Below are 27,915 nucleotides of genomic sequence, written 5' to 3'. Positions count from 1 at the left end.
ACTTCTGATTCAAAAGAGTTATAGATATCATTAATATCACTGCTATTGTGAGACAAGCTTTCATGTACATTCAAGTTTCCTAAATCAGAGTTAAAATCTATAGGGTTAAAATTCTTAAAACTTCTAAAAGCACATTTTTGTTTTTCAATGGTTGGTGTCATGTTATTTATTACTGTACTAATCATATTATGACAGTCACTTATACCTGTTGTAAAATTCAAAGTTTTAACACACAATGTTTTAGAATTTGTTAAAAATACATCCAGAAGAGATGGCTTACAATTTTTCATAAAGCAGGTGGCTTCCTTAATAATATTTGTCAGACTAAAGAGTTCACAAAAATCTAGGAGAGGTTTTCCTTTTCTATCAGAGAGCAAGTCAAAATTTAGATCACCAATTACTGCATAGTTGTCAAATAAAGCTAAACATTTATCTAAAGATTTACTGAGATTTTCAATAAAATAGTCAGCATTTAAACTAGGTGGCCTGTAGGCACACACAAAACACCATTTACTTTTGTTAAGGGTTACCTCATAAACTAGGTTTTCAATGTTTTTACACTCAAGATCTTTTCTTCTCCTTGATGGTATGTCTGATCTCACGAAGGAGGCTAGTCCTCCACCATGAATATCCCTGTCCCTTCTGTCAAATTTATAGCCTGAAATATTAAAAGCAGAATCAAGGTATGATGCATCTATTTTAGTTTCGGAGAGGAACAGAATGTCTATAATTTTATCAGCTAGTAATTCATGAATTTCCATAAATTTGGATTTCAAGCTGTTTATGTTCAAATGTGCAACTAAAAGTTTTTTAGGATGTTTCTGTCGTATTTCTCGGAGTTCCACAAAAGGTGATGGTGAGATAGAGACATCATCTGAAATTGAAACGTTTATATTACTATCCTCAATATTCGTGGAGTATACCGATTGCTGATAACTACTTGAACTACTGTTGAGAGAATGATTATGTTCATCAATAGAATTATCCTGATTTGATTTAATGACAGAGCCTTCTGTAGAGTTTATGCATCCATCGCAGAACCAGGGTTTGTCTGAGTTACCAAGTCTGATGTACTCAGTTGGCGAGATGCCCGCACATTTTATGTGTGACCATATATCACATTTGTCGCAGCACATAGCCCTATGGTTTTTTGCAACTGAACGCCCACAAGTTCCACATGGAAACTTTATTGGGCCAGGATTTGATGCAACATCTCCTGACAGAATGATGGCAAGCAGTTTATAATAATAAAAGAATTCAACTGGCTGAGATTTCCTTCTCCTGGAGTATTTGGTGTGATAATATAACATTGTAGCTGAATTGATACTATACTGGTTCATCACTTGCTGATCTATGGTTCGACTAACAGTTGGAATATTCATTATGTCATAATATGCACAAGTGTCAAAATAAAGCAAATTGGGTTCGAACACAGCATCATGAAGCTGACTATTGTCAAGTAAACGATCATCTGATCTATTGCATGTGATGCTATCGTGACAGGTTTGCAGACCGTTACCTATAAACATCAGCAGAAGCACTGCTGAGCACTGTGCCAAACACATTTTCAATATTTACTTTACGGCTTGTTTATTTCATAAAGAATGAGGAAGCCCAGATGTATAGTGCACCGATACCCTTCAAAATATCGTGAAAATTTAGATGCTTAAAACCCAAACGGAAAATTAGTCGCTAGAACCTTAACTATAATTTCTCATGACATTTACAATTATTTATTGCACCGTGCGTCGTGTCAATCAAAATGGCGGCGGAGGATGACATGTGTGGCGACGAAACTCAAAATTCCGGCGAAAATGTCGATACTATAGCTGATACAGACATATTTACAGTGGAAGGTGATAACATTATTGTAACTTGTCTTCATGGCTGTGTTTTTGCGCGAAATTGCATTATTCTTCCGAGATGTACTGCTATTTTTGCTAACATTGTAGCCCATATGGTTTTTCCTAGAACTGATATTGAAAATCAGAAAAGTTTCTCTGCCCCATACTCCGAACACTTAGTTGTTACTTGGATGAAGATTTGAAAAATCAATAATACTATGACTTCAGGCACTGCCTGTTTATTATTGAGATTAAAAAACACTGTAAAATTACACACATAAACTAGTCTAAATAATGAGACCTCGGGCAGACCGATTTTACATTTTGATATTTTTACCTTGTCTACCTAGAGGTCTCAACCAGAAACAATCAAAACTGTGGTGGAAACTGTGGTCAATTGAAATTACGATTTATCAGTAGTCACGATTTTTCTTTAGCCCTAACTACTTACCTGTTGTTTTAAATCATAAATAGTAAATAAAAAACATAAGAACAGGACATATTTATCAAGAATTTCTGTTGTAAAAAATTTAAACCTCTAACGTTTCAATCGTCTTCATGTAATGGCGGTCGGAGGCGTGACCAATGAAAACGCTTCGTGTAGTGATGTGTTTACCGGTGATCGTCCATTTTCCAATATGTAGTACACTCGTGTTAAACCTTGGCAATTTTTTAACTGCCATAGTTTGAATTTTTCTCAACAAATCTCGGTAATATATACATCATTGAAAAGAAAAAATTACAGGCTTTCTATGTATGTATTTCTTTTTTTTATCCGTTGCATTATTATAACATAATTCCCGCCCAACGGATTCCATTGGGTGTTACTTACGCAAAGAAGAGGACAGTGCTACCACATTCTTTACCTTTTCTGGTTTGTACTCGGAGGCGGATATCGACAAGTCAAAATAATATAACGATATTCAACTCTGGAGTACAATTATTTGGACTAACACATAAACGTGTTAAAAATAAGGCAGTGGCTAGGGTTACGGTACCTTAATCCTAGCCTCCGATTCTAGGATTACGGAAGTTCCGTATTCCTAGACAAACCTATGAGGATAGGCTAGGATTACGGAAGTATTTAAGAGGGCTGAAATATATATGTTAGGACATACATAAATGATGTAGCAAACTTACCTGTTTCACTTAAAATAGCGAATTTTCATGTCTGCCACATTTCGTGTTATCGATCCGCCATTTTGGGTTTAGTAAAATATAGGTGGTCAATTATTTATGTGCTGTTGACAGGGTTCCCGCTGTTGGTCGCCAATGGCGCCAAATGCGACAAAATGTAAATTCTGGCGCTAAAAATCTTCAATTGGCGAATTTCATTGGCGCCTACAAGATAATCGTTGATCTGATCTTCTGATCTTTCTCAATGAGGCAGTAACGGATCATCCGATATTTAACACTACACGAAGACAATACACAACATGTCAATATCGATTTACACCTCCAGGGTTTTCCCGGACGCAGGTTTTCTGCGTCCCTGACGCGCTTTTACTGCTTTGAACTCGCATTTTTTAGTGCCTCTGCGTCCCACTGGACCCGCAAAATCGGTCACGAAACTCCTTTGCACTGAAGCCTCCTTTGCGCAGATACCCATGTAAAATGCGCAGTTTTTTACCACCGGGACTATCACGGAATCGTGGGTGCTCATTATACACAGGTATAGATCATTTTCCAACTTCTAAACAAGTTTTGTTATCGATGTTCGCCATTTTGGTAAAGGGAAACTACTCTCCGCGCTAACTGTCACCGCTAAAATCTAAGATTACCGTTACGTTCCGTAAAAGATCGAATGGTTTATTTTTTTATTAAACAACATTAATTTCATATAAATTTAAAGTATTTTGATGAAAAAATATTAATAAATCACGGAAATTTAGATACTAATTAAGGATCGAGTATTATCTTTAACCGAGATAAAACTGTGAACAACATAATTGACACGACGGGTAATTACTGGCTATTTAATCATAACAAAAAGACTATCACACCTTTTGTAATCAGTCTGAATTGAGAAGCTCATGCCATTTTGAAAGATACCATTCCGAAATATTGAATCAACTGCTATCTAAATTAAAAAGATACAATTAAGTTCATTCAGTTTTAGGGTAAATTTTTATAGTAATAATGTCAATTTTCAAGATCAATAATTTGTGGACCCCCAAAAATTATTAGGGACCCTTAAATTAGCAGCCATGGGAGTCCATGGACTCCCAAATAAAAAAACCCGAGGGAAAACCCTGTACCTCGGGGCAAAATTTAAAACTTCACCAAGTCACTAGAGCGTTCCTCCACGCAAGAACGATTATTAGTCAATCTGATTCGCCAAATTTAGCCCCGCCTACTTACACGAAAGCAAATGAAACGAAGCTGCGTGCTTCGTCTAATGCACCACCTTTTTTATGATGCAAAAAACGCGAGATAAATTTACAGGTTATTTTAATGACAATCCGATTTGCTGAAGTAATTGAGACCGAGAAAATGCCGGAAATAATGACTCGTCAAAGCGCGATCAAAAGATACATTTTTGCACAAGCATTGTTAAATAAATCTATGCGTTCGTAAATTTCAATCGGAGAGTTTTTGAGATACAAATGAACTAAAGCAGTTCTTTTGGTTCTTTTAAGTGCCCAACGTAAAGCATTGATACAGGGGGATAATTTTTAAAAGCTCAACCCCAGAGCTTCAAAACAAAGTGCTAATAATACCTGTAGGTGGTATTTTCGCTATACATTAGTATGTATGAAAGGAAATAGAAATTTAGTTATATATATAATGAAACTTAAGCATTTTAAAAAGCTTTTCAAAAGTTATAAAATAATATAAAACAACACTGTTTTTGATAAATGACCTAAATTAATTTTGAAATAAAAAGTTAAAAGAATAAAGAGATAAATATTCATGATTTAAAAACATCTATTTAGTGAAAATGACCATTAAAGGGAGATAATTAAAAATGGCAAACTATATAAAGGGATAATTTTATAGATTGAGCAATTACTTTTGTTTAGAAAATGTTCTTGAAAATGGTTGAGAAGATTAAAAGCTATTTTTGATTTAATGTGATATTAGGATAGACTGGTTCAAGAGCAAATTGCATGGTTACTGTAAAGAATCAAATGAAAAAGAGATTGAAAAAGAAAATGGTATGTCGCCCATCACAGACTATTGGCTCCAACTTGAGAGCCACTGGCGCACACTTTTCCTGATTGGCGAATTAGTTGGCACAAAGTGAAATTGAACCAGAGGAAACCCTGGTTGATGAAAGATTATGAATGATAAAAGTTAAAATCTTCTTAATGAAAATAGAATTGTTTCAATGTTTACATAATTGTCCAACTGAATCCGGGTCACGTCACGAGGAGGCGCTCAGTTCGTGGCTCATTTCTTTTTCTTTTCAATTTCCATAAAAAAATAGAGATCTATTTATGAATATTGTAATTTTGTTTTGTTTTGTTTTGTTTTTGTTTAGAGTACGTTATTATTTCATAGACATGATTTTTGCATTTAATCGTTCTTCTCTATTCTTTCTTTTCTCTTTCTTCTTTTACTAACCCACCAAAATGGCGGATCGATAACATGAAATAATACAACAGGCATGAAAAATCCCTATTTTAAGTGAAATAAGTAAGTTATAAAAAGTTATTAATGCATGTCCTAACATAAATTTGATGTTGCTTAAATGCTTCTGTAATCCTAGCATATCCCCTTAGGGTTGTCTAGAAATACGGAACTTCCGTAATCCTAGAATCGAAGGCTAGGATTACGGTTCCGTAACCCTAGCCACTGCCTAAAAATAAAAGTTTGGAAAAGGCGATGGAAACTTCTTCTATACACAACATAGAAGATGTAGCTTTTTGCATTGTTATGTTTCCAAATTCATCAAATTATATTCTGAATTACCACATTATAAAAGATATAATGACATTCATCAGGTCGAGGATTTCAGTATTTTCACAGACATTCTGTATATCACTACCAGTATGGACAATCCATATCTGGATGTATGAAATCTGTTCAAATGTAGCTCAAAACAACAGGTTTAATTGAAATTTCACTTATTGCATGCATAAGTAAAACTAATAGCAGTATTTCACACAGTAGTCCAAATAATAGGACGTTTTGGGACAGCGTGATAACTTTTGACTGCCGCTGTCCCATCACATCCAGACTTATTCTGCATATATTTCTTAGTCACAGATTCAAGGAAATGTATGAGGACTTCATTGATAGGATAAATTCCTTTAATCTACAGCAAATGGTCAAGATCCCAACCAGAAATGAGAATATTCTGGACCTGTTCCTAACTAACTTCCCTTCCCTAGTTCAATGTACTAAAACAATCCCTAGTCTAGGTAAATCTGACCACGACATTGTCTTCCATGAAATCAACATAAAGATAGGCGGTCCCCTCCAGCCCAAAAGGTCAATAAAATGCTTTAACAAAGCAAATTGGGATGATTTCAAAAGGGACCTATCGGAGTTTGGAAAGAAATTCGCTGATTCTGACCACTCTGACCCCGCCTCAGATTGGAATCTGTTCAAAGATGAACAAAATCGACTTAGTTCTCTACACATTCCAACAAAAACTACTAAGACACGCTGCGACCTCCCATGGTTAACTCCCAAGATCCTTAGGCAAATCCGCAAGCGTGATAAAATGTACACCAAACTGAGGAAATCCAACCAATCCCCATGCAAAAGTAACACCTTTAAAGCCCTTAAATATAGCATCCAAAAACAGCTAAGGAACTCATACTGGTCTTACCTAGAATCAGTTATATTCATGGACGATTCACAACCAGGTAAAAATAAGAAATTCTATTCCTTCATAAAACATAAGAAAACAGAAAATTGTGGTGTAGCACCTCTTAAGTATGAGGGTCTAACATATACTGACCCTGCCACCAAGGCCAATATACTAAATAGGCAATTTGAGTCGGTCTTCTCAAAACCACAACCAGTTTGAAGCAACTCTGCAAAAAAGTTACTACAAACACTTCAGCACCCAACATGCCCATGATCTCCGTTACAGAAGAGGGTGTTGATAAACTCCTGCAGGGGCTCTCTCCAAACAAAGCCTCTGGCCCAGATGAACTCTCACCAAGAGTTCTAAAAGAGCTACACCACGAGATAGCGCCCATCCTTACAATTATATTTAGGTCATCCCTGGAAACTGGCTGTGTCCCGCCAGATTGGAGAAGTGCAGTGGTCGCCCCTGTTTATAAGAAAGGCCCGAAATCCAAGGCCAGTAACTACAGGCCAATATCTCTCACCTGCATAGCTTCCAAATTATTGGAACACATTCTAGTCTCCAGCATCATGACACATTTTGACACTAATGACCTCTTAAGCCAGTACCAGCATGGCTTCAGATCTAAGCATAGCTGTGAATCACAACTGATCAGCTTTACACAAGAAGTTTATGACAACCTTGAGCAAGGTCAACAAACAGATGTAATAGTAATGGATTTTAGTAAAGCATTCGACAAGGTTGATCACAATAAATTGATATTTAAACTTAATGAGCTGGGTGTCCACCCTCTGGTATCACAGTGGATAAAGTCATTTCTGAAGGGTCGAACCCTTTAATTTATTAAAGCAAGTAAGTCTGACGGGTATATTATGACTTTTTTGGCTTTTTAATGTCTTCATTTTCCTTACAGTAAAATGCAGATACGGGTAAGGCTTAGAGGGATGACAACTATAAAATATCAGATCATAAAATAAGTCATCCCGATAAGCCAAGTGAGTAAGGCTATTCACACAGTATCGATCACTTTAATTTTTCACATTTTCAAAAAAAATCAGTCATATTACATATTGACTAAAACTCACACATCACCTTCATTTTTTCCTGCAATATGTAAATCATATAATTTTAAAATGTGGTAAACATTTCATATACATAGACTGTATATTTACTGACTAAAAAAAACATTTAATTTATCGATTATCGGTATATTTACAAACATTGAAATCCTAGTTCATGAAGATAGATGCTTAAACATGATCAGCATAATTATGCCTTTTAAAGTTTTTTTTACAGATATTTTGTAAATATATGAACAGTCTGTGGTATAAATTTTTTCAATCTTTAGATTTACAGACTGTGTATTTATTGCACAGGTCTGAGTTTTGTTTTGGATTCACTCCAAAATATGCATTAAGTGCATACAAGATTGTGTTACATGTATCTCATTAAGTATTTGACCAAAAGTGATTAAACGTTAGAGGATTGTTATATAGAATGTGTTGTGCACCTGGTGTTCTGCTTTGGGTTTCACTCAGTCAAAAAACTCATACTAGAGCTATGGTCCTTGACTTAAATGAAAATACACATGAAGAGCTTAAAGTTTATGTTGCAGTTATCTTAAATGTATTGAACCTAGAGTCATGAAACCATTTACAGTGACCGGAAGGGGAGGGAGGCTTGGAGGGCACCAGTGTCATATGATCTAGTTTTTGTTTAAAAACATAATGGGACAGGGTCTTTTTTCCCTATTAAGCTATGACTAGTTAAAGGAGGCATTCCGAGGCAAAAAAGAATGTTTCATTCACAATGCTTAACAAAAAATTCCCAAATGATGGCCAGTTTTTTTTTTAGCTCACCTGTCACATAGTGACAAGGTGAGCTTTTGTGATCACCCGTCGTCCGTCGTGTGTCCGTCCGTTGTCAACAATTTCTTGTCTGCACGATAGTGGTTTCATTTATGATTTTATTTTAACCAAACTTGCACACAACTTGTATCACCATAAGATCTCGGTTCCTTTCTTGAACTGGCCAGATCGCAGTATGGGTTCCAGAGTTATGGTCCCTGAAAGGGCCAAAATCAGCTATTTTGACCTTGTCTACACAATAGCAGCTTTATTTATGATTTGATTTTTACCAAACTGGCACACAACTTGTATCACCATAAGATCTTGGTTCCTTTCTTGAACTGGCCAGATTCTATTATGGGTTCCAGAGTTATGGCCCCTGAAAGGGCCAGAATTAGCTATTTAGACCTTGTCTGCACAATAGCAGCTTCATTTATGATTTGATTTTAACCAAACTTGCACACAACTTGTATCACTATAAGATCTTGGTTCCTTTCTTAAACTGGCTAGATTCCATGATGGGCTCCAGAGTTATGGCCCTGAAAGGTCCAAAATTGGCTATTTTGACCTTGTCTGCACAATAGCAGCTTCATTTATGATTTGAATTTAATCAAACTTGCACAAAACTTGTGTTGCCATAAGATCTCAGTTCCTTACTTGAACCGGCCAGATCCCATAATGGGTTCCAGAGTTATGGCCCCCGAAAGGGCCAAAATTAGCTATTTTGACCTTGTCTGCACAATAGCGACTTCATTTATGATTTGATTTTAACCAAACTGGCACACAACTTGTATCACCACAAGATCTTGGTTCCTTTCTTGAACTGGCCAGATTCCATCGTGGGTTCCAGAGTTATGGCCCCTTAAAGGTCCAAAATTGGCTATTTTAGCTTTTGCAGCCATATAGAGACTTCATTTATGGTTTTATTTGATACAAACTTCCAAAATATCTTCAACAACAATAAATCTTGGATTCCATGACAAATCAGATCCAATCGTAGGTTCCAAAGTTATTTTTTATCTGATTACCTCCCCTGATTGTAGTTCTTTATATTACATATTGTGGAAGAAATGTAGGTAGGTTTTACTTCCGCCCCACGGTTATTTTTGAATGAAGTGAGCAAAATTCAGAACAGACCCGCGGGATTCCAACTAATTTTTTTTATGCTGGAGTTAAAATTCTGTGTCATTAAATCCGTTTACTTGAGGCACCCTAGAAAAATGATATTGACAGTTTTATTTTAGGTTTTATAGTTATTTACCAATAGTTTGATGTTTCTTTTATAAAAAATAATGGTATAATGAATTCTCTGCAAACATTTTGGATAAAGGCCATCACTTTGAAATTTGTCTCTACTTGAGCTTGAGGAAATACCATGAATTACACAAGATTCATAGAAAACGGCACGGTAAAAGTTTTTAAAAGTTTGCAACACAGTGTGAAACACAGTCAACTGTAAGAATATACCAAGCAAATGCCATTTTTTAAACATTACTATTAGGGGTCTAATACCTTAATAGGATGATTAAAAGGATTGCAAAATGTAAAAGGCTGTGGCACTGTGGTTAGTGCCAAAATTGATAGACTGAAAGCTCAGTCATAGACTGAAATGTTGCAGTGTGTTAGTTTTAGATCAACCCAAGACTATGTTAAATGCTGTAACAGTTGAGAATACAAAATCTGTTGTGTGGTGGTGCTTTGTAGAAATAACAAAGGCAGTTGATGAACCACTCTGTAGTGTAGCCAAAAAACTTCTAGATATGACGACATCCTCTGCATCAGTTGAAAGGGTGTTTTAAAATTTTGGTATAATTATTCAGACAAAACTTTAAAACTTTAATAAGTAGAACTAGAATGTCTGTATCATACGTTAAGCAAAATCTTAAGATTATACATTTTACAAAGTAATACAGTATTATACTGTGTCATTTATAAATTCATGTAGATGTGTTTGTAACTATAAATGTTGAAGGGTGTTAAGTTTACTTTCACATAAAAAATATTTTGTTGTGTAAAAAAAAACATATTTGTTTTTAAACTGTTCTGTCAGCTACATATCATTTCACCAGTGGTTTCAAAGGTGTAAAAAAAAATGTTTGTTTCCGGTAACATGCTCCAAAAAAATAGGGTCGGTAGGTCAGTAATTTTTTTATATATTTTTTTTTATTAAGTGGGACTTTTCGGAAATTTACCAACAGTATCTGTCAGGGAGGAAAATATATGCACCTGGAAAAAATTTGTTCCATGATCTATTCCAGGTGGAAACTTTCATTGACTTCCCACACTAAAGCTCGATAAGAATCGTTTACTTTTTTAGCATCTGGTTACCAGGCTTGCATTCTTAAGGATAACATGGTGTAATAGCCATATTTCGTATCTTGTAACTGGATGGTAATATTTAAATGAAATTTGGTCTCTTTAAAGACATTCAAAATTTTAAACGTTTCACCGAGAGATTTTTCGAATGTTATCATTTTTTGGGGAGATAATCAGTATTGAAGTTAACATTGATGCCTATGGGAAATATATAATTTCTTTGATTATGAGAGTCTGAGCTCGAGTTTCGAGAAAATTTTACAGTAGAAAGCTGCATTATATGATTCTGATACAAATATCAAAAAGAAATCTAAAATTCCCTGTAGGGAAAGTAGAAAATTATTTTTTTCTAGTTTTCAGGGGAGATAACTCATGAAAAACCAAAATTATCAGGGGAGATAATCTAAAGGAAATTTTTGAGAACTTCTGTCACTATATAACGTGTTAATATGCACCTTATTTCTATCGTTTGACATTTTCAAAGCTTACATTATCAAGTTGTATGTATGCTTTTGGTGAAATTGAGGCCTATTACGGGTAGTCATCCTTAATCAGTAACATTTTGTTATTTTGATGAATTAACTTCTTATTAGCAATAGCTCATCATAGACATGCAGCTGGTTGTACCATTGTATTTTCATATAGCCCAGTTTCATAATCCCAGCTTACAATAAAGTCATAGAAATTTATGCAGAGGTACAAGTGAATGATTTTTTGTATGTTATATAAATTTCAGTATTACAAATTATCAAGGAGGCGCAGCAGCAGCATGGTCTCCGACACGGTGATTTCCAGAGATACAGGTAGGTTAAGTTTTTAAAAATGATTAAAAGCTGGAAAGTCTTGATAAAAGTTATATCTTAAATTAAGGTTATTTGAAAGACAGGTGGGCAAGTAACTGTCAAATCACCTGTATGATTATTATAAAAGTGAAGCAGTTGTTTGCTTACAACCTCTTCTTCATAGTTGGTTGTAAAAGCTTGCTAAAGCATATTTGTTGTAGTCATGTAGACTCTAAGTAAGTTATATTTTATCTTAACCATCTAAACTAATGAGACTCATTGTGACTTATGTATGTGAAGACGGCAGTGCAACATGGCTGCCTTTGATAACTTTATTTAGGTTATGTTTTAATGCTTGGTTTATCGTAACCTTTTCAGGGGTTACTGTTCAAGACGTATCAAAAGAATTAGGAAGTCTTTACACTTTCCACAAGGGGACAAGAGACGGGTCAATCCAAAGAAGATAAATATGGATGCAATTAAAGATGTGAGGTATGTAATGTATATAAAAAAGGCTTATTCAAAGTTTGGAATAATTCTTTATTATCCAATTGTATATGTTTATGTAAATTCAGACTCTTCAGACTACTAAGTTCAATGAAGGATGGATTTCATTTGAAGGGATCTAGCGACTGAATCACTTGCCTCTCACTGCTGCCGGTTTGAAACCTTACATGGGTTTGTTTGTTTGTTTTTGGTTTAACGCCATTTTTCAACAGTATTTCGTTATGTAACTGCGGGCAGTTAACCTAACCAGTGTTCCTCGATTCTGTACCAGTACAAACCTGTTCTCCGCAAGTAACTGCCAACTTCCCCACATGAATCAGAGGCAGAGGACGAATGATTTCAGACACAATGTCTTTTATCAAATCGTCATGGAGAACATACGCCCCATCCAGGAATCGAACTCGAGATCCGTAGATCTACGCTCTTCCTATTGAGCTAAGCGGGCAGGCTCCTTACATGGGTTGTAGAATTCTTTCATGTGAGGAAGCCATCCAGCTTGCTTACAGAAGGTTGGTGGTTCTACTCAGCTAACACCTGGTAATGAAATAATACCCAAAGGAACACCTGGGGTCTTCATCCACCATCAGAAACTAGAAAGTGGCCATATGACATAACATTGTGTCAGTGTGATGTCAGATCCAACAAAAAGATTTCATCGAAAGAAATTTTGTTCTGAGCTTGTTTTATCTTTATTTATGTACAGATATCTTCACCTGCCACTGTTTTCTGCTGAAAGAGCCTGGGCTTATGCCATGCAGCTCAAGTCTGAGGCAAACACAGAACCGAGGAAACGTTTCCACATGATCTCCAAGCTAAAGAAGGCTGTTGTTTATGCAGAAGAAACGTTTACATTATGTGAACATGATAAATGTGATGCTAGGACCAAGTTAGAAAGCCAGGTAGGCACTCTGCACATTAAAGTGTTGGCAGTTAAAATAATGGTTTCATATTTCTCTGTTCTGACACACAAAAGAGAAGCCAAAATGTAAGAAAGATTTTTTAAAATCTATCCAGCCCGTTAATACAGTATACCTACTAATTATATATGCTTTTCTCATGATGCTAATGTATTTACATGGGATAAAACCAGTGCACATTTTCAAGATTTTTACATACAAAGTTTTAATTCAATGTTAATGCATTCTTTTGAATGAAAACAGTGATGGCCGGATATTTAATTTCTGTTAATAAACTGTAAACAGTTGTATCTATTTGGTTGTATATATTTGTCTTAAACTGATGTTGAAACAAATTCTTTGAAAATATTTATGATGAGAAACATTTACCTCTATGTGGGCTTTGAAAAAAAACAGATTTGTAACCTATGTCATTTACAGTTAGAAACTTTGTCTTACTGTACAGGTGAATTGTGGTGCTTTTCTAGTTGCATCACATGATTACTGAAACATGATGGGAGTTGCATTTAAGGACTAATTTTAATATCAGTTATAAGGAACAAGTAATAGATTGTTAGTTCAAGCCCCAGTTCCTCTAGCAAAAATTACTAATTTGAGATAGGAATCATGTATGATAGTTGTAACCTGGCACCCTGAAGAACCAAGGAAGCTTTTTGGATCGGAATGTCTTCTGTATCCTGTACTATTCTCTTTAGAACTAAAAATTACTAACAGTCTTCTGGAGGTGTGGCCCATATCAGTTTCCAGTGATAACTATAAATAAGCTAAGCTTACAAGCAATTTAGTTCTTGAATATTGTTTTAGCATATCCTTATAGCCCTAGTTGGCAGTTTTAGTAAATCTATTGACATACCAAAGTTTGTTGTATAAATATATGGTACACTTAATAATGCTTGTTCCTTTTACAAGTCTTAGTTGATGTTGTGCTTGAAAATGATTTTTGGTCTTCACTATGCATGCTAATTAGTAGAGGTCAAATGTTCCATATTTTGTTTCAGGCATACAGGCATTATATGAGAGGAAGTTTAGAATTTGAACTGGAGAAATGGAAGCCAGCTATAGAAAGTTACAGCAGTGTCAAGTAAGTGTGCCTGTGATCATAGTTGGTCTGCAAGTTTTTAGCTCACCTGAGCCAAAGGCTCATGGTGAGCTTTTGTGACCACTCAATGTCTGTCGTGTGTCATCTGTCATGCGTCATGAGTCCGTCAGCATTTTCTAAAAAATCTTCTTCTTGAAAACCACTGGGCAAAATTACACCAAACTTAACAGTAATGATCCTTGGGTGGTCTCCTTTTAAAAATTGTTCAAAGAATTTAATTCCATGCAGAACTCTGGTTGCCATGGCAACCAAAAGAAAAAACTTTAAATATCTTCTTGTCCAAAACCACAAGGCCTAGGGCTTTGATATTTAGTATGTAGCATCATCTAGTGGGTCTCTACCAAGATTGTTCAAATTATCCCCCTAGGGTCAAATATGGCCCTGCCCCGGGGGTCACATGGTTTATATAGACTTATATAGGGAAAATTTTGGAAAATCTTGTCCAAAACCATAAGGCTTAGGGCTTTGATATTTATTATGTAGCATCATATAGTGGGCCTCTACAAAGATTCTTCAAATGATCCCCCTAGGATGAAATATGGTCCCCCAAGGGACTTGTATAGGAAAAAAAACTTTAAAAATCTCCTTGTCTGAAACCACAAGACCTAGGCTTTTGATATTTGGTATGTAGCATTGCCTTGTGGTCCTCTACCAAGATTGTTCAAATTATTCCCCTGGGGTGAAAGGAGGCCCTGTCACAGAGTTCCCTAGTTTTACATAGACATATATAGGGGAAAAAAATCTTTTTGCCTGAAACTGCAAGGCCTATGCTTTTGATATTTGGTATGTAGCATTGCCTTGTGGTCTACTACCAAAATTGTTCAAATTATGCCTGAGGGGTGAAAGAAGTTTTACATAGACTTATATAGGAATAAACTTTAAAAATCTTCTTGTCTGAAAGTTCAAGGCTTATGCCTTTGAAATTTTGTATGTATCATTGTATTGTTGATCTCTAACAAGTTTGTTCGAATTATGCCCCTGGGGTGAAAAGAGGCCCCGCCTTAGGGGTCACTTGATACATTAGTTATATAGGAAAAAATACTTCAAAAATTATCAGATCATATTTCCTAGACTGTTTAAATATAATTATCTGATGACCCAAAGTGATAAGGGTCACCCAACTGTGACCTTGGCCCACTGACCTATTTCCTTGTTTTTTAAGATACCGCCTTGAAATTTGGTTGACATGTACAGTTTTGCACACTTACCTTAGAACTGACTTTCAGTGACCATGAATATGACCTACTGACCTACTTTCTTGTTTTTGAAGCATTAGCAAAGAAATTTGTTCAAGCAAGCAACTTAACTCAGGTGAGCGATATTATAGGGCCATCATGGCCCTAATGATGTAATGGTAAATGGTACTGTCTAAATTGAAAGGTGGACAAGTTCATTATATAAATTTAGCAGGGTAATGGTTAACCAAACAGATAAATCCTTTTAAAATGGCTTGCTTAGATTTTTAAGAAGTACACGTATTTGTTGTAAGTTATTATTGGAAGATGTGTCTAGATTTAAGATGTATATTAATTTTGTCTGTTCACAGAACAATCTATGAGAATCTTGCTAAGGCTTTCACAGAAGATATTCAGGCACTTTACCTTCAGCGTGTATCAGAGATAGAACCAAACATTCGTTACTGTGCATATAATATAGGAGATGAGACTGCTATAGAGGATTTGATGCAGATGAGACGTGAAGCAGGTGGGGGTGACTTCATGTTGGGAGAATTAGATGTAAGAATCTATACTAGCTTCTGCCATGTTGGTAAATTCAAGACTGGAATTCAGTGATTTTGAGTTTTCTTCATGATTTAACAAAAGAGATTATTTCCCATTAGGGAACAAGTCTGTTCTAGTATAGAATTCAGGAACACTGGCAAAGTTAATAAACCATTGTCGTACATTTGAAATATAACTGAAAAATGGTGTTAAATCAAATAAATAGTTTATCTGAGTTCAATCATTATAGGTAGTTTATTTTTCTACAGTTGGTTCTTTCCTCATTAGTTAAATGAAGGTATACATTCTTTACAATCAGATTAAAATCATTTCCAATTAATGCTACACACATTGGATTTGAGGACAGGCTTTTGAGACACCTGTTCACCAATCAGAGCCTTGCTTTCAACAAAGCTTATATAAACACACAAGAATTAGTTGTTTTTCCTATTTTTTCCATTCAAAATTGAAAAGCGTTTGTAAGGGATACTGGAGGTTAACTTCCTTAATTATAAAGCTTTATATTCAACCGTCAATAATAATGCATGTTCTTCTGTGGTGTATTGGTCAAGTACGCATGAAAATATTCATTGCTGCAGCGGCCCGGGTTCGATTCCCGACTTGGGCGTGATTTTTTCTTGATTTCACATTTTTTAAAAATAGTTTAGAATCTCATGTTCTTATGTTCATAATATGATGAAACTTTTATTGTAAAGAAAAATTATTTTAGCCAAAATCTGAGTCCAGTCCCCTTTAGCCAAATGCTAGTTGAAACGAACCGTCTGATTGGTTCAAATAAAAATAGATTGGCGGAAATGAAAATAGCAGTATTGGAAATCAGATTATACAGAAGATGAATTTGAATAGGCTGTCTTCAGATCTAACTTTTAGGAATATCGAGAACTTTAGTCAGTTTGACATTCTTTACAATGAGCATTACTATAAGTACATATTTGGAGTAAAGGCCTTTTTTATCAACAGTATATACAGAATTGTCTTATTCTGAATTTCAGACTTTGCTATCACAGACAAGAGAAAAACAGGCAGCGACATTGTCCGAGGTGACTTGGCAGGGCCGTACAGTTCCGGTAAAGAGTGAACCAGTCCGCCTGTTCCTGCTCAATCTACAGGAGAGTGGGGAGGATGTGGAGAAATCAGAGGGCATAGACAATAAAATCTCTATATATGAGAGTATATTGAAGCAGTGTATAGATGCTCAACAATTTCTCAGAGACTCCTTGCAAGAAGACCAGGTTTGTATTTTATATCACATGTTGTTTCATCTTGAGGTTTAGTTCAAGCATGTGTAGAACATGGTACCTACTGTATGCAACACTATATTGAGTGTTTTCTTATATTTATTTGTACATGGTTTGGCAGTTTAAAAATTATGCTTTATAGATATTTTATAAATGTGTATATCTAATTTCTGTTAACTGAAGTTAATGTATGGGTTAAATAAGTAGCTTATTTGATGAATGTGTTTGACAGATATGAAGTCATTATAACTAAAAGTTATGCGATTTTAGTTTAATTTCTTCGGCAGTGCATGCCTAAGTGCATTTTATAACCATCAGTTAACCATTTTGCTATCAGTTCTGTTTCACTCAAGAATCAGTGTATCCCCAAGCATTGAATAGCTTAATGGACAATTGATACAAACTGTACATACTTAAAACACTTAATGTTATATGTTTATGGAAAAAATGTATTCATAATTCTTAAATCTTAATTTTCAGAATTTCAAATTAGCATTACGAGGTCAGGCAATAGAAGGGAAGGTTTCCAATGCACACTATCTACACAGCTACCTAACGTTTATCAAACTGTCTAAGACTATAGATCGTAATCTACTTCTTATAGACAACCTGAAGTTATATCTGCCTGGAGGTCAAGTCGAGGAAGGCAGAAAGATCACTAAACCACAGGACCTTGTCAGACTTTATGATATTATTATACAGGTAATTTAGTTACAGGTGTAAAATTTTTTTACATTAAATAAAACAGAATGTTGGAACCAATATTATGAGGGAGCCATCTAACTTGCTTACAGAAGGTCGGTAGTTCTTGCCAGGTGTTTGCTCATGTTAAAGCTAATGCTTTGACACTATAAATGTGGCATACACATTATGGTCATTTGGTAAGTTTTATCAGACTTTCTATTAAAAAAGTAACAAACTGTGGATTGAGCAAACTACTGATAATTAGAACAAATTTCCGCGAGTCTGAGTGCCATCTAAAAAGTTGGCCTGTTCTTTATTACAAGGGTGTGCTTTTGTTCAGGTTATTAGTAGAGTTATTAGTATAGGTGGAAGATGTCTTCCTGTGTCCATCATCCTGTTTCATCATTTTCACTTAAACTTCTCCCTCACTGAAACTACTGGTTAGACTGACATCAGACTTGGTCAGTAGCAATATGGCATGGACCCTCTATCAAATTTTATTCAATTGATTCAGCTTGGCCCCTTGTAGTGGCTGCAAGAGCTAAGATTTAGAAAAACCTTTATATAACTTCTCACGAACCGCTTAATGGGTTGTCATCAAACTTGGTCTGTAGCATCATTGAAATTTGTCCCTTGTAGGGACCAATGGATCTAAAAATAGAGAGAAAAAAAAAGTAAATAAATAAATGACTTATGAACCATTTGATGGATCATAACCAAACTTGATGTCTAGCATCCTTGCATGGTTCTCTCTCAAATTGATTGAAATGTTTCATCCCATTTTAGAGCGACCAGAGCTAAAAATTGAAAGAAAAACTTTTAAATGACTTTTTCTCATGAACCACTTTAAAGATTTTCTCCAACTTGGTCTGTAGCATTATTGTAAGGTTCTCCCTCAAGTTTGTTTAAATGGTTCTGCTTGCTTGGCTGGTTTTAAGGGCTGCCAGAGTAAAAATGGAAAATCCTTCAAAAAAACTTTTAATGAACTATTAACTGGATGTTCACCAAACTTGCTCACAGGCAAGGTCTAAATGGTGGTCCTTCTCAGGTAAGGGACTACGGTCGATTTGGGCCTTTTGTTTCTGGAAATTTTCACCAGAATACACATTTTGAAATAAAAGTATAGATAATAGTATTACATGTATAAATGATATTTCAGAATTTAGGAGAAATACCAAATTTAGATGGAATAGAAGACGATGAATCACTTAGTGAAGAAATGAGCACCAGGGCATTAGGATTTAAGGCATTTAGGTTCGTACATCTTGTAGATTTTGTCAAGTTTCTTATATCTTTACCTAGAGCCAATATATTCTTTTTACAACCCGAGTGTTAAGTCACTGGGTTCTTCACAGTTACTGTTTTATATACAGCTTAATTTTTAGGAATGTATATTTCAACAGTTATTAACCCTTAGCCTGCTGCAGGCGAATTTAACAGCCTTTGCAAACAGCTTGGAACCAGATCAGACACCGATTAAATCGGCGTCTGATCAGGTTCCAAGCTGTTTGCTACTCTGACAATATTTCTTCCAATTTTGGAGCAAATTGAATGAACTTTACAATTTTAGCAGACGACATTTCCAGCAGACGACAATTTATCTAGCATGCTAAAGGTTAATTATTAATAGGGATGGCAACAAATAGCAATTTTGGTATTCGAATATTCGGTCAGCCTTCCGAACGAATGTTCGAATATTCGGTCATCAAATGATCAACAAATCAACTCAAAATCTTAAGAATTTATCGTACCCTTAGCAGTGATCTGCATTAATTCTACTTTCGTTTACACCAGAAGTAATTTAGACATTGACGAATTAAGACTGACTTATCGTTCTCATCGCTTGTTCATCTTTTTGGATATAAAATATTTGTTATTTGCCTCCACTTATATATAATCTATATAGGTTTTACTTACTTTTACATGCTTTTACAGGGATGTAGCCCTCCCGTAAGTAAGGTTCTCTCCACACATATTACACGTAGCCGACTTCTTATCAGATGATCGCGTGAAATACTTTAAAAAGACAGGCGGCATTGCTTGCATTTTGACAGTAGATTCACGTAATAGCCTGAACAATATTTTCGATTAAACAGGGTGTAAAATTAAGACTGTGGGGGTGGGGTAGTCTTATAAAAGGTATATTTTGCTTAACTTTACCTATCTGAATATTGATTAGATTCTACTATTTTTTTTTTTCATACGAAATGCATTTATTATCAAGAGGAATCCGTTTTAGATAAAAATAATATTCATCACATTTGACTTGTTTACAACACTTTTCGGCCTTTTTCTTTACTGAAATACATCTTGAATCGACTTTGATCGAGGTCCGAGTCATTAGTTCAAGTGCTTTCTGATGATTTTTAATTATATGCGGTTTGCACCTACCGAAAACAAGGCGATTTGTAACGGATTTACATCAGCTGGGGACTAATAAAAGTTCTAAAGGTAAGCAATTAGCGGTACTTACTACAGGGTACGATGTCATCACCACAGCGATGTACAATACCGGCACGCTAATATACAAAGTGACACGTCTGACAGCGACGGAAGCCATTTTCGCGCGTATTACTATGAAAGCGAATTTTGGTAAATTAGATAAACGAACATACTGGTTCTTGCATTTGGTTTTTATTTATTTCTTACGATTTTATAATTTTTTTCAGAATATTCGGATAGTGAAACAGTATTCCAATATTCGTGTCATGAAAGAATATTCGTTGCCATCCCTAATTATTAAGGAACAGGGCACCTTTTTGTTTCCAGACAACTGTCTGTATTGTTATGTCTATAGAGAAATTGCTAGCAGAAAGGACTTGCATAGTTAACTTTTACAAACTGTAAAAGTGAAACTTAAAAGAAATTTGCATTTGTAAAGAAAAAAAAAGATACTTGTACTTGACAAAGAGGAAGCTAGCAAAAAAAAATGTTTCACTTTCAAATGGAAATATTTGTAGATTGAAAAGAAAAATTGCATTAGTATATTTCTAGCCATTTGACCATATGAACAAGGACAGAGCCTTTCAACACTCTTAAATATAAGACAGAAAATGTTACGTTGTGTTTTTGCTTCAAATTTCCTTTATGTATTTCAGATGTTTCTATATTGCCCAGTCATATGGTGTTGCTAAGAAATGGAAGGAGGCTATAGGACTGTATGATAGAGTGTTACATTATGCACAGGAAGCCATACAGAAATATAAACAGTTGTCTAGAGGTTCTCTCTATAAGGTAGCAATTTCTCATGATTTACACATATAGGCAGTTTAACCCTTACCCTGCTACTTTTCTATAATGGACTTGTCCATCTTTCAATTTGGACAGTACCATTAACTGTTTAAAGGGATGCTTACCTAAAAGATACCGACTGAATAGCGAACAGTGAAGACCATGATCAGACTGCACGGATGTGCAGGCTGCACTGGTCGCAAAGGCAAAGTCACTTGCCCCCAGCAAGCTAAGAGTTAATGGCTGTAAGAGAAAAAAGGTTCATGGCACACCTGGTTACAATAATACTAGGAACACAAATAAAATTTTTGAAGAGTCATGCTAATTAAAAAGGAATATTTGCATTTGACTAGACTAGCCATGCTGCATTTATTCAGATGGATATACACAAATGTTTGGATAACCTCTGTTGAATAAAGAAGCAATAGTGATGAAAATGATACCTGATAGTTTTCATACTTAGATTTGTTATCTTTTGAAACCTGAATTATTTAGGCTGACCAGACTGGTTTAGAGGAATTAATCAAGGAAGCAGACAGCCTAAAGTATTCATGTCACGCCTCCAGTATCCTGGATACAGAAACATTGACTGACCAAGTATCAGATATGACTGTTAGGAATAACAAGGTGTGTATACATTATCAACATGTAAGTAGAGTACAGTTATCAGAAACTAGGCACATGAGCTGTGCCATGAGAAAACCAACATAGTGGCTTTGCGACCAGCATGGATCCAGACCAGCCTGCGCATCCGCGCAGTCTGGTCAGGATCCATGCTGTTCGCTAACAGTTTCTCCAATTCCAATAGGCTTTAAAAGCGAACAGCATGGAGCCTGACCAGACTGCGCGGATGCGCAGGCTGGTCTGGATCCATGCTGGTCGCACACCCACTATGTTGGTTTTCTCATGGCACGGCTCACATTATTTTGTACTTATAAGTAATCCGAGTGTGTAAACCGTGAAAATATTGGCCCACAGGTTTAGGTAAGTAGGAAGAGCACATAATATCTTCGAAACACAAGGTTGTGAGTTTGATTCCTGGGAGAGGCATTTGTTTTCCATGGTGTTTTAGTAAAAAACTATATCTGAAGTCAGTTCATCCTCTGCCTGTGATTCATATGGCAAAGTTGGCATTTACTTGTGGAGAACAGGTTTGCACTGGTACAGAATCCAGGAAAACTGGTAAGGTTAAATGCAGGCCATTACATAACTGAAATACGTATTAAAATTGGGGCTAACCCAAAACTGACCATGAAAATATTACTTATATTGGACTTACTTTGAAGTCGTATTGATCTAGGTTTTAATAGATAAAAATTACCTGTAGCTTGGTCATTAAGATAGTCAAAATAGTTAAAATTTAGTCGAAATAAGAAAATAATTGACTTAAGACTTTTTTTACTTACACATTTTTGCTGATTAAAAGCAATAAATGAAATAATAAGCAGGAAATTTACTTCTGTAAATAAAATAGCATCCTGCTGTTCATAGGCAAGTAATAGTGTTTACTCTTAAGTTTCATTATTATCAGCTGCAGTTTGTGTAATATTACATGTACATATAATTATTTCTTTCTCAGCCACTGATGGAGAGGTTAGATCAGTATGCAGAAGATTCCTCATTAACAACCAAGAAAGCCAAACTTGTGTCATTTCCTCCTGACTTTAAACCTATACCCTGTAGACCATTGTTCTTTGACTTGGCCCTAAATCATGTAGAAATGCCATCATTAGATGATAAATTAGAACAGAAGAAGGCAGCTGGAGGTCTCACCGGAATGGTCAAAGGGTGGCTTTGGGGTGGCAAGAAGTGAATAGTCTGTGTGTAAACTATTGAGATCGGGAATGCTAGTCACATTTGTTGTGATTTTTAAAATACTGCTTATGCAGCAGTGTTCAGAAATACCTGTGTTGGTTAGCAACTACCTTAACAAACAGGGTTTTCTGCTTGTATCAGTGTAAAGCTTATGGCAGAGGAATGGTCCATCCATAGTTGTTGTGAATCAATTTCATATCTTTATAGGTATGCCAGATTACAAGTTACTGTTTATAGTTAGAAATGGTACATGGAATGCGTATACTATAACTTGGATCTAGCTGCCATATTATATAATATTGAATGGAGGCTACAGTTGATCACCATGTATGTTTATGCTGTTTGAATAAAATGAAAGCAGATTTCTGAATTTCAGCAATATTGCTGATTTGAGAAGATATATCTTTTCTTTAATTGTTTTATATATTAGAATGCAACTGCAGGTGTTAGATGAGAAAAAAACCATTAAACAGATCATGTTGTATATTTCCTTTGATAAGATAACTTTATACTGAATGCTTCACCATTTTTGTATTTCTTCGATTGATTTGGATGGTCAAGGTATCTGAATCTACTGTATGTGTGAGTAAACTGTATCCTTCTATAATCTCTGATTGTATGAGTTGTATGAAGTAACTATTTTTCTCTTGTGAATATCTTTAACTTGTTATGTGACTGTCACATGTGGTGGCTGACTGGACTACCTGTTCCAAGAAAAACTTGAGTGCTCTCCAGCAGGAGTATATTTATTTATTCTTTAAGGTTTTAAGCCATCAGATTTTGTATTAACATTTTGCTTCTTGGATGGTTAAATTTTCTTAGAACTGATGCCAAATAGTACTTGTTACTTCATTCAAATACATGTTTTTCTTAAAGCTTTTTTCCATTGGTGTTTTGCAGGTAATTTGCTAAGTTTTGTGTTGCAATACACAATGTTATGTGTTCATTTTATAGGGATAGCTTTTCAGATTAATAGCAGATGCTGAATGCATATTTTAAAATCATTTGGGCAGATATAACATTAATTGTGATACTGTCTGGCTGCTCAATCTTTGTCAAAGGTTTTAAAACTTGAGTTTGGAGACCAAGTTCAAAACTGTAGCATCTGATTAGAGCTGAGGTTTTGTGATACAAGCTTGAAGTAAGAATTACTGTGATAGTTTTCAGCATTCCAGTAATATCAGTTTTTCTTATTAAACAGTATTTCCTTAAATAGTCACCTACATGTATAGCTGACTACACATTTTACCTGTACTGTGACTTGTGCAACACAAGTTATTTATATCGATCAGACAGTGGTAAAATTAGCATGCTTTGAAAAACAGATTCACATTATTGGATGCCTGATAAATTTTTTCAAGCACCATGTGTATTGTTGTAATGGGTGCAAGGTAAGCGAGGTTGTTTTAAATTAGGGCATATGAGTTTATTGATTGTTCTTTTTTAGCTCACCTGAGCAATGCTCAGGTGAGTTTTTCTGATCACTCAATGTCCGGCGTCCGTCGTCTGTCTGTCTGTCGTCTGTCGTCTGTCGTCTGTCGTCTGTCAACATTTAGCTTGTGTATGCGATAGAGGCTGTATTTTTCAATTAATCTTCATGAATATTGGTCAGAATGATAACCTTGATGAAATCTAGGCCGAGTTCGAAAATGGGTCATCTCGGGTCAAAAACTAGGTCACTAGGTCAAATCAAAGAAAAGCCTTGTGTATGCGATAGAGGCTGTATTTTTCAATTGATCTTCATGAATATTGGTCAGAATGATAACCTTGATGAAATCTAGGCCGAGTTCGAAAATGGGTCATCTCGGGTCAAAAACTAGGTCACTAGGTCAAATCAAAGAAAAACCTTGTGTATGCGATAAGGGCTGTATTTTTCAGTTGATCTTCATGAATATTGGTCAGAATGATAACCTTGATGAAATCTAGGCTGAGTTCGAAAATGGGTCATCTCGGGTCAGAAACTAGGTCACTAGGTCAAATCAAAGAAAAACCTTGTGTATGCGATAGAGGCTGTATTTTTTAATTGATCTTCATGAATATTGGTCAGAATGATTGCCTTGATGAAATCTAGGCCGGGTTCGAAAATGGGTCATCTGCAGTCAAAAACTAGGTCACTAGGTCAAATCAAAGAAAAACCTTGTGTATGCGATAGAGGCTGTATTTTTCATTTGATCTTCATGAATGTTGGTCAGAATGATTGCCTTGATGAAATCTAGGCCGAGTTCGAAAATGGGTCATCTTGGGTCAAAAACTAGGTCACTAGGTCAAATCAAAGAAAAACCTTGTGTATGCGATAGAGGCGGTATTTTTCAATTGATCTTCATGAATTTTGGTCAGAATGATGACCTTGATGAAATCTAGGCCGAGTTCGAAAATGGGTCATCTCGGGTCAAAAACTAGGTCACTAGGTCAAATCAAGGAAAAACCTTGTGTATGCGATAGAGGCTGTATTTTTCAACTGATCTTCATGAAATTTAGCCAGAATGATTACCTTGATAAAATCTAGTTCGAATTCGAAAATGGGTCATCTGGGGTCAAAAACTAGGTCACTAGGTCAAATCGAAGAAAAACATTGTGTATGCAATAGAGGATGTAGTTTTCAATTGATCTTCATGAAATTTGGTCAGAGTGATTGCCTTGATGAAATCTAGGTCGAGTTTGAATATGGGTTATCTGAGGTCAAAAACTAGGTCACTAGGTCAAATTAAAGAAAAATCTTGTGTATGCGATAGAGACTGTTTTTTTCAATTGATTTTTATGAAATTTGGTCAGGATGATTGCCTTAATGAAATCTAGGTAGAATTTTAATATGGGTCATCTGAGGTCAAAAACTAGGTCATTTGGTCAAATCAAAGAAAAAACTTGTGTATGTGATAGAGGCTGTATTTTTCAATTGATCTTCATGAATTTTGGTCAGAATGATTGCCTTGATAAAATCTAGGTCGAATTTGAACATGGGTCGTCTAGGGTCAAAAACTAGGTCATATCTAAGAAAATGCTTGTTTTATCGCAAGAGACCAATTTTTTGGTCCAATCTTAATGAAAATTGGTCAGAATATTTGTTTCCATGAAATCACTAGGTCAGACATGTTTTACACTGTTATGGTGTGTTTCTTAGGTGAGCGACCTAGGGCCATCTTGGCCCTCTTGTTTATTATTTTATCCTTCTAGAACTTGGGAAGTAAACAAACAGTCCTCTTTAAAGTATTATCTGATAAGACATTCAGTTCTGTAAAAAGCTAAAATGAAAATACAATGAAACATTATTAAAACAACCCTTAATATAGTGATATGTCACAATACTTCTCCTGGAATGATACAAAACTCTTTATCTGATTGGTTGCTTTTGAGCACAGTTCTGAAGTTGACCAATGGCAAGTTTGCATTATAGGACTCTCTAAACTCTAGTTTTATGATCTAGCTTGTTAAAGTAAATGTGTACTACTGTACAGAGGTAGATGAGCAAATACAAGATCTCCTTAATATGTTTGCTAGCCCCAGTACCTTTATAAGGTAATGGTGTAGGCTGGATGTAGATTTTGCATTTTTGCCATTGGTATGTGTGAATATTTTTTAAGATGATCTTGTAGACAAATATTTGAAACATTTTGAGGTGTGAAAGCAAGTATCTGGTATCTGCTCCATTGTTTATGTGCACTTAGGCCACTTTCACTGTGAATTTATTAAATTAATTATTTTACTTTGTTTCTAAAAATTACCCAAAATGTGCAGAAAAATACATATTTTGAAAATAAATGTGACAGTAATAGAATTTTGACAATTAAATCAGTATATAAAACAAACTTATTGGAGAATAAAGTTTTTGTCGTATATCTAAAGCATTTGTTTATTTGTCTTATAATGTATAAAAGCAGGGCATGTGCATTTCGAAAGTCATGAGCATTATGTGAAATATTGTAAAAGTGATGTAATGCATGGTATGTGTATATTTTGTTATAAAGTAGCTAGATCCCATTTTCAGGTCAGTTGAAATATTTCTATTGAAGAACACACACTGCCAGAAGATGATGCAATTTAGTTATTTTATGAAATATATTCAGATTTAAATATCAGAGTAAGACTAAAAGTCAGTTGCTTATGAAATCTGAAGCTTTTCAGCTATTGAACCAACAGGTAGTGATGTAAATATACATGGCTTTCTTCTTGGTTTTGATCTGAAAGTGCGAGCTAGCTACCAACATTTATCATGTTTTAAGTGCTGGATTTGATTCTCTTTTTTTATCAGTGAATTTATACAAATAGTAGACGATTACCTGAATTAAATAAATCAAAGGAATAAAGAAAATTCAGAAATTCTTGGTGTTCTGTTTTGCAATTGTGAAGGTATGACATACCATTGTCACTTAAAGTGTAATTATGTGCATTTTTCAAGTAAAAATCCAGCTGAAATAGATGTGTGTGGAGGAAATTATAATTATAGCTTTTAACCCAATATACCAAACACTTCCTGTTACTAGTAGGAAATAATATCTTTCCAAATATGACCTATCTTATTTTGACTGGGGCAGTGTTTTAAGAAAAGTCAAACTGTGTACGCAGGAGTTGCTTCCCTTCAACTTCAGAAATCTCTACCTATATGTAAGGGAGATCACTGCATAGAAGATTGAAGAAAAGAACTACTATTTTATTAGTTCGATTTCTTTATTTCTGAAGCATCAGCTTCAAATAATTATGCAGCATTATTGTTAATTTAACATATTTAAATACACAGCAACCAATAATTCCTTTTATAAAACATTCTCCAAAAACACACTATGTGCAGTAAGATGTGCATAATGCCACTTTGATTTGGGCTTCATTTGTCTGTCAGCTGAATCCTGAAAGGGTAATTGTATTAGATAGAATAAGGTTTAAGCTGATCGATTGTGATCACTCTGTGTCTGTCGTCGTGCTTCATTTACATTTTTACTATTAACACATATTTGGCTCGGTCATGATGAAACTTGGTCAGATTGTTTGCTGCAATAAGATCTATGATGAGTTTGAAAAATAGTCACCTGGGCTAAAATACTAGGTCGTGAGGACAGAACAAATAATAGAAAAACATTGTTAACCCCATATTTTTATCTAGTCTATGAATTTCTTAAAAAATTAAGATCACGTTTGA

The 27,915-nt window shown here is 35.2% G+C and overlaps 1 protein-coding gene across 1 annotated transcript; it reads left to right on the top strand.

The window, feature by feature from the left end:
• The first annotated feature begins 1,707 nt into the window (after window positions 1–1,707).
• LOC123564491 (signal recognition particle subunit SRP68-like) lies at window positions 1,708–27,103 on the top strand. Its single transcript, XM_045358123.2, has 12 exons — window positions 1,708–1,856; window positions 11,509–11,575; window positions 11,933–12,046; window positions 12,765–12,960; window positions 13,977–14,059; window positions 15,624–15,813; window positions 16,812–17,051; window positions 17,538–17,759; window positions 18,901–18,995; window positions 20,840–20,975; window positions 21,468–21,599; window positions 22,552–27,103. The coding sequence occupies exons 1-12, from the start codon at window positions 1,763–1,765 to the stop codon at window positions 22,783–22,785; spliced, it is 1,803 nt and encodes a 600-aa protein (XP_045214058.2). The 5' UTR covers window positions 1,708–1,762; the 3' UTR covers window positions 22,786–27,103.
• Window positions 27,104–27,915: the final 812 nt, after the last annotated feature.

The sequence above is a fragment of the Mercenaria mercenaria genome, chromosome 2 (genome assembly GCF_021730395.1).
Source record: "Mercenaria mercenaria strain notata chromosome 2, MADL_Memer_1, whole genome shotgun sequence".
Classification (NCBI taxonomy): domain Eukaryota; kingdom Metazoa; phylum Mollusca; class Bivalvia; order Venerida; family Veneridae; genus Mercenaria; species Mercenaria mercenaria.
The sequence above is the reverse complement of the archived record's forward strand: the minus strand, read 5'-3'. Positions and strand labels throughout refer to the sequence as shown.

Coding starts and splice junctions, on each gene's coding strand:
- LOC123564491 (XM_045358123.2), top strand. CDS start 1,763: ATGGCGGCGGAGGATGACATGTGTGGCGACGAAACTCAAAATTCCGGC. Junction 12,961..13,976: donor GGACCAAGTTAGAAAGCCAG/GTAGGCACTCTG, acceptor ATTTTGTTTCAG/GCATACAGGCATTATATGAG. Junction 21,600..22,551: donor TGACTGTTAGGAATAACAAG/GTGTGTATACAT, acceptor TTTCTTTCTCAG/CCACTGATGGAGAGGTTAGA.